At 57.5% G+C, this 7,339-nt stretch overlaps 1 protein-coding gene across 1 annotated transcript in view; it reads left to right on the plus strand.

Annotated features, from left to right (window-relative positions):
- FCN1 (ficolin (collagen/fibrinogen domain containing) 1) overlaps window positions 1-6,672 on the plus strand; it is an 11,183-nt gene extending 4,511 nt beyond the window's left edge. The window contains exons 5-9 of the mRNA XM_011991524.1: window positions 2,621-2,653; window positions 3,093-3,220; window positions 3,628-3,757; window positions 4,976-5,110; window positions 6,209-6,672. Coding sequence (XP_011846914.1) covers window positions 2,621-2,653; window positions 3,093-3,220; window positions 3,628-3,757; window positions 4,976-5,110; window positions 6,209-6,456 — 674 coding nt within the window. The 3' untranslated portion in view covers window positions 6,457-6,672. The remainder of the gene's footprint in view (window positions 1-2,620; window positions 2,654-3,092; window positions 3,221-3,627; window positions 3,758-4,975; window positions 5,111-6,208) is intronic.
- The last annotated feature ends 667 nt before the right edge of the window (window positions 6,673-7,339 follow it).

The following is a 7,339-nucleotide window of genomic DNA, read 5'->3' on the forward strand; positions in this document are numbered from 1 at the left end:
GGCCCCTGCTAGAGCCAGGAACAGAGCTGACTCCCAGGGCCCAACAGGGTTCTGAAATGGAGGCAGTGTCTTTCCTAACTATTTCATGAGCTCACATTTGGACACGCTTCTGTAGCTCTGTCTCCAAGCCCTTGATCCAATTTCAGCTTTGCTCGGCCACTGGCACGACTTCTAAGCTCTATGTCCCTCCGCCTTCTCACCTGAAAACTGAGGTGACCATTTTCTTCTGCACCTGCCTCATAGGGGAAAACTGAGGCTCAGAAAGGTCAGGGACTTTCCTACTTGACAAACCAGTAAGGCGTGGGGATGGGACTTGGACCAGTCTACTTCGGGGTACAGAGGGTGCCCAAATCCTGAGCCCTGAGCTCTGCATGCGGGTCTGCAGGGAACGTGGGAGAACCAACAGCAGGCACCTGCCTTGGGTGGTTTTGGGTACCCCCTAAGCATCGCGTAAGGCAGATGTGCATAAAAGCTTGGAAAGAGCGCTGCCTTAGAGGGTGAGCTCCCCATGCCTGGAGGCATTCAAGGTGATGCCTGCGGAGCACTTGGCGGGGATGTCCCAATGTAGATGGGACAAGCTCAAATGTCCCCATGACTTGGACTTTCGCTGACGTGTCCAGGCTTCCGTGTGAGTGTCCAGGGCCAGGTCCTCTGTGCCCACTCCACAGGCTGGACCTGAGAGTGGGGATCTCTATCACCTGTTGAGGGAACGCTGGGGAGGAAGCCATTCCCTGGCAGGAGAAGAATCAAGTCTGGCTCGGACGTCCCTTGAACCAGGCTTCTACCAGTGGGCATGGCTGGCCAGTATACCCTAAAGCAAGAACCAGTCCCCACATACTCTCCCCAGCCACCGGGATCAGCGAATGGACTGGGGGCTGCCTCTCGGCTGGCATCGGGGAACGGGAGGGTCCCCTTTCTGGTCGGAACCGCGTGGAGGGCTGTGTAACACCACGGGAGTTCAGGCGCACGGTGGAACCGGATCCTCCCCGGCAGCAGCGGCCGCACGTGGGGCTCACCCTCTCCGTGTGGGGATGTGGTAGGACGAGGCTCTCGGAGGATGCATTCCTTGTTCCAGAACATGGTCCCTTGCTAGACAGTTGAGCTCTGTGACGGTGACTTGGGCCCAGGCTTATGGTCAACAAAGGGTGAAACCCAAGATGCTCCCAAGGCATAAACAGGAGCCAGGAGCACCTTGCCTTGAGCCCAAGGTGGGGTGCAGGCCCCTCCATCACTCCCTCACCTCCATCTGCGGTCACCCCCCGGCTAAGTCCACGGCTCGCAATTCTGAGGGTTCCTGGAACCAGAATGGGTTCAAGGCAGAGTTGGGGAGGGTCAGGACTTTATCACTTGGGGCAAAGATTTCCAGGGAGAATTGTTTAGGTTGCATTTTTCTCAATGATATGTCTTTGGAATTTTCAGGAGAACGCGGTGTCCCTGGAGCCCCTGGAAAGGCGGGACCAGTGGGACCCAAAGGTAACCAGGGGGCAGAGAGCGAGGAGGCCTTAAGCAGGGACCTTGGAGCTGTGTATAATGAAATAAGGGAGGGCGAGACACAGACATAGACACAAAGAGACAGGGTGGGGAGACAGCAACAGAGAAAGACAGAGGAAGGCAGACAGGGGCCCTGTCATATTCCAGGCCTCGGGGCCCCTCGCCAACATTGAGACCTGAGCGTTGTGATGCCTCAGTAAGCCTGCAGGGCTGGGGAGATGCAGTGCCCCAGGCCAGGAGCCCACCCTGGGGCCGGCCTCTCCGCGGCCCACACGTCCAGGGCCAAAAGCTCATTCTCCTGCATCTTCCTCCAGGAGACCGAGGAGAGAAGGGGATGCGTGGAGAGAAAGGTGAGCCACCCGTGGACTCAGGCAGGTGCCTCTGCAGCCTTTGTCCAGGGGAGGGGTCTCGGAGGCCTCAGTCCACCCATCCACCGCTCACATCCCTGTCAATCTGGGCTGTGGGCAGGGAGGGGCGGAAGGAACCCGGTGGGCTTTGCTGTCAGAATCCGTGAGGGCTCAAACCCCAGTGTCTACAGCAGTCACTCCCAGTGGCCAGCAGGACCACATCAGTGTGTAGATGGTGACACTTTAATATTTCAATTTCTGTCTTACTTATGCTTATTTATTCAAAAATTGTAAAAGTTTAAAAAAGCCGAATGTGCAACACTCTAAGACACAGTCCCACACTCTGCCTACAAAAACAAATGAGAAGCAGAGCCGGGGGCTGAGGGTCCGCCGATATCTGTGTCCCAAGAAACAGAGTCCAGGGCGGAGGCAGGGCAGGCTTGGAGCGACCCTGCCAGGCTTGAACAGTTGTTCTGCTGTTATCAGTGGTGAAGGCTCCACTAGGGGTCCAGTTAGTCCAGCAGGACCCACAGTGCCTGCCACAGCCCGCGAAGCTCCCGCTGCACAGCAGGGGCCTACGGACAACCATGTGGCCGGTGCCTCTGGGGAAGCAGAGTGTGGCCACCCTCCCCTAGGCCTGTGCCACGTGTCCTAGATACATCAGAGGAGCTGCCTTTGCCCATTCTCTATTCTGTGCTCAGGGAGCCACTGGGGCTGACCGGGACGAGGGTTCTGATGCTCTGATTTCAAGCTTATGACGAGCGTCTCCTCTCCCCACACAGGAGATGCTGGGCATTCTCAGTCTTGTGCGACAGGTGACTGATCACACCCTGACCTCGGTACCCAAGCCTTGCCCCGACCTCTAGGGCCAGCTGCATGCGTTCACGCCACAGACTCTAAGGAAGAACCCTGTCTGCACCTATCATCCCCCCTCAATCACTCGAGTAATGGGCAGCCATCGCCTGAATCCCTTCCATGACAACCCCGGCTCCACTATTATAATCTACCCCAGAAGGCCGGGTGCCCAGGAGTCGAAGGTGGGGGAGACACTGGGAGGCGGGAGGGTCAGGCAGACTGGGCGTGGCCATCACAGCTGCATGGCCCTGGGAGCCATGTCCCTGTCTAGGCTTCGGAGTCCTGCTCTCTCCGCACAGAAGCCTGTGACCCTGCTCCTCCCTGCCAGGTCTCCCTCCCACTGCCCCTGCCCTGCCCAGGGGCCCCATCCTGCAGCCACTCCCTGGGTTCCCTTCCCAGGCCCACGCACCTGCAAGGACCTACTAGACGGAGGGCACTTCCTGAGCGGCTGGCACACCATCTACCTGACCAACTGCCGGCCGCTGGCTGTGCTCTGTGACATGGACACGGACGGAGGGGGCTGGACCGTGAGTGGGAGACTGAGGGGCCCTGGGCAGAGGCGGTCAGCCTGGGAGACCCGGAGTCCAGGCTGCACACCTGGCCGGAGAACACACTCTGGAATTCTCTATTCTCCTGGTCGGGGACAGAGATGATGGGGGAGGTGACCCGTGGGTAAAAGTCCAGGCCGTGGGGGAGGCTGGGAGGGGCCTGGTGCTCTCCTGCTGTGTGGCTTGGGGCTTGTTGCCTCCCCTCTCTGAGCCCCCATTTCCTCCTTCATCCCGTGGGGTCTGTGAGGAGACCAGGTGGGCGTGCTGGGGACCCCAGCCTGTGATGCTCTGCTAACTACAAATGCTGCTCCTCTGGAGGGTGGGTACCCTGTGCTGTGGGACGTCAGCCTGCCCCACCTGGCTCCTGTCCCCTGGCTTCTCCACAGGTTTTCCAGCGGAGGATGGACGGCTCCGTGGACTTCTACCGGGACTGGGCCGCGTACAAGCGGGGCTTCGGCAGTCAGCTTGGGGAGTTCTGGCTGGGGAACGACAATATCCACGGCCTGACCGCCCAGGGTAGGGCCACTGCTGGGGCTCGGGGGTCGGGGGGCCCTGAATGGGGGTGCCCCTGCCCCTTAGGCCTGGGCCACCAGGAACATAAGCACCTCTTGGCCCACAGGGGTGTGGGCCCTGAGCACACTCAGGGTGCCACTGGGACCTCTAAGGGCTGCGTCCCCTGCCGCAGGCTCTGGCAGCATCGGGAAGGGAAATAGAGCTCTGGGCTGAAGGCCTCTTCAGGTCTTGGCTCCACTGGCATCTCAGATCCTGAGAGTGGGAAGCAGGAGAGAGACCACTGGGGCTTGGGGTGGCCTTCATCTCCGGCTGTTGATGTGCCTCTGAAGCTTGCATCTTAGTCCCATGGAGAGCCCATGCTTGCCTCCTCCAGCCCACGCCTCAGCAAGCCCCCTGCAGCCGCACCGACCCGAGTGAGAGGGCCTTGCCCCAACCATCCGGGGCAGGGAATGAGTTTTGCAGCTGGCCCTGAGGCAGTCTGTATCATCGCTGGTCCATTATCCCTGCCCACTGCCCCATGGCATGATTGAAGGTATCCACTCAGGTGCCTCAAATTCCTGCAAGAGAAACTACAATTATAGCTTTGCCCACTTCTGTATTAGAGGCTCACCAACCCATTTTGAAAGAGAAGGTACACTTTCAAAATGAAAGAATGCTCCCTTCCACCCGATGAACTCCAGTGGGGCATGTTCAGGTCTCCAAAATACCGGGGAAAGGTGTTTAGAAACAGAAAACCATCCCTGAGAGCCTGATAGCAACAAGGGATTTTCCAACATTCCCAGTTGATTTTTTTCCTGGATGCCACGTTCAGACATCCCTTAAGAATGTATCCATCCCCAGCCAGGCGCGGTGGCTCACACCTGTAATCCCAGCACTTTGGGAGGCTAAGGCAGGTGGATCACGAGGTCAAGAGATCGAGACCATCCTGACCAACATGGTGAAATTCCATCTCTACTAAAAATACAAAAAAAAAGTAGCTGGGCGTGGTGGCACATGCCTGTAATCCCAGCTACTAGGGAGGCTGAGGCAGGATAATCGCTTGAACCCAGGAGGCAGAGGTTGCAGTGAGCTGATGTCGTGCCATTGCACTCCAGCCAGGCAACAAGAGTGGAACTCTGTCTCAAAACAAAACAAAACAAAACAAAATTACCCATCCCCAGCTCTCATGCCTGGTGACAGAAAGATCTTGAAGGCTGGGACCTTAACATCTTTTTCCAACAGGAAGCAGCGAGCTCCGTGTAGACCTGGTGGACTTTGAGGGCAATCGCCAGTTTGCTAAGTACAGATCATTCAAGGTGGCCGGCGAGGCGGAGAAGTACAAGCTAGTACTGGGAGCCTTTGTCGAGGGCAGTGCGGGTGAGTGTCTGCTGGGGGCCGGGTGGCCTGAGTGGGGTTTGGGAAGCAGAGAGAACCTAGCTGTGTCTCCCCTGGTGACCTTGGGCCTTCCCCTCTCTGAATCCCGTTTCTCCATCTGTCAAGCAGACGCTAGCATTGGTGTCTCTATACAGCATGGGGCTCACAGGACATAGTGGCTGGCATTCCTAAGGCTATGTCTGCCACACAGTGAGCCGTCTGGGCAGGGCTGAGATGACCCACCGGCGTCACCCGCTGAAACCTGGACGACAACGTCCTTTTCTCATGGGTGCCTTGGAGCTGTTTCCCAAACTGTGCTCCATGGAACACCAGCCTTGTGGGACATTCTCTACCAAAGGGAGTCTCTGGCTGCATGATTTGGGGAGGCATTTCCTACAGGGCGTCTGCTTGGGGAACTTCCAGTGCACATTCGTTCATGAAAGGCGCTGAGAATTGCTACGGCAGGAAGCCTGTGTAACTAACTGCTCCATGGAGCGAAGCAGTCCCAGGGGAGCCTTGGAAATGACAGCCTTGGAGTCTGTGCAGTCCTCTCTCAGGCACGATCTCACACATGACCTCCAAGGAAGGCAGCAGGGCAGGGAATGTCACCCCCATTTTGCAGGTGGTAAAACCGAGGCTCAGGGGGTGACACTTCTCAGCTGTAGGAGCCAGGGATGAGCTTCGGGCTCAGGGCTTGAGACGGAGGAAGAGCCCCCAGGTGAGGGCTGTCCTGCACCTACCAAGGGCCAGCAGGGCCCCAGGGGACGTGGGGAGAGACCGAAAGGAGTGGTGCAGGCTGGAGGAGGGAGGCCATCCCAGGAGAGAGCACGAGGCCTGACAGTTTCAGGGGGCCCTGGAGGAAATAGCTGGTTGCTGGAGCAGGGGCCTCAGGTTGTGGAGAGGAATTTCCAGACCAGGTTGCCAGAGGTTGACTCCTGCTTCCCCTTCCTCCAAGGCCTGGGTGGGTCCTTTGCGCACCTGTACCTCGGCTCATGCATCTCTAAAGTGAGGCTGGCTCTGCTCAGGGGCAGGATGTGGGGAGGGTCTCACGGTGGCAGGGCTTTTTCTAGCATCTGCAAACCCCACATTTTCTGTGAGCAGGTAATTCTCTAGGGGCCCACAACAACCACTTCTTCTCCACCAAAGACCAAGACAACGATGTGAGTTCTTCGAACTGTGCTGTGAAGTTCCAGGGAGCCTGGTGGTACGCTGACTGTCATGCTTCAAACCTGAATGGTCTCTACCTCAGAGGACCCCACGAGAGCTATGCCAACGGCATCAACTGGAGTGCGGCAAAGGGGTACAACTATAGCTTCAAGGTGTCGGAGATGAAGGTGCGGCCCGCCTAGCCGGGCCAGGACCCCTCCACATGCACCTGCTGGTGGGGAGACCACACCCACAAGCGCTGTGGCGTAAAAGTTACCCCATTTCCCCAGCCAGACGCACTCCCATGACGCTCACAGCTGTCCCTTTGCCCCCAGCCCGGTCAACCTGCCACATGCCCACAACCTCACCAGAGGGAGAATTATGCTTCTAAATATGTTTGCTCTGGGACAGACGAGTTTTTACAGTTTCCGTATGTGTTTCTTGAACACCAGTGGTTTTGATCACTTTCCTGCATCTGTTGCACGGCAGGTGTTTCCCTGGAATTTGCTAAGTCAGGAAGAGTCAGGACCCTCACTTAGCAGATGGCATTACCGATGTTCAGGGAGGTTGAGTGACTTTTGCAAGGATTTTCCACCTCCAGTAATTGACACAGGGCAATCCCCACCTCCATCCCCAGGCCTCCCCCGTCCCCCCAGGCCTCACTCACAGCACTTCACACTCCTTGAGAAAAGTCACTTTGGGGTCCAGAAAACACTTATTAAAAAGGGGGAAAGTTTAGTAGGAACTTTTCTGCTTCCCACCACGGCAGACTTCGTGCTTTGGGCCGGCTGGCTGCTGAGAAGAGATAAACACTTAGCACTCACCCCCAGGAAGAGAGCGCCTGGTCAGCCACCTGCACAGAGAAGATTCCGAAGAGGCCTTCCTCCCACACACAGACCTCAGCCAGGCGGGACTGCGGACCTCAGAGGGAAAAGCTGCACAAGGCTGCTAGGAGATGATGGAGAAGGGGCTTCTCCAGCTCCCAGGCCCGGGAGATTTCTCAACCATGACCTATGAGCCGTCAAAGTGGAATGTGGCAAGTGTGACCCCATTCCAATCAAGAGCTCCCACTTACCAAAGGACACT

Source organism: Mandrillus leucophaeus, unplaced genomic scaffold (genome assembly GCF_000951045.1).
Source record: "Mandrillus leucophaeus isolate KB7577 unplaced genomic scaffold, Mleu.le_1.0 Scaffold398, whole genome shotgun sequence".
In the NCBI taxonomy this organism is placed as follows: domain Eukaryota; kingdom Metazoa; phylum Chordata; class Mammalia; order Primates; family Cercopithecidae; genus Mandrillus; species Mandrillus leucophaeus.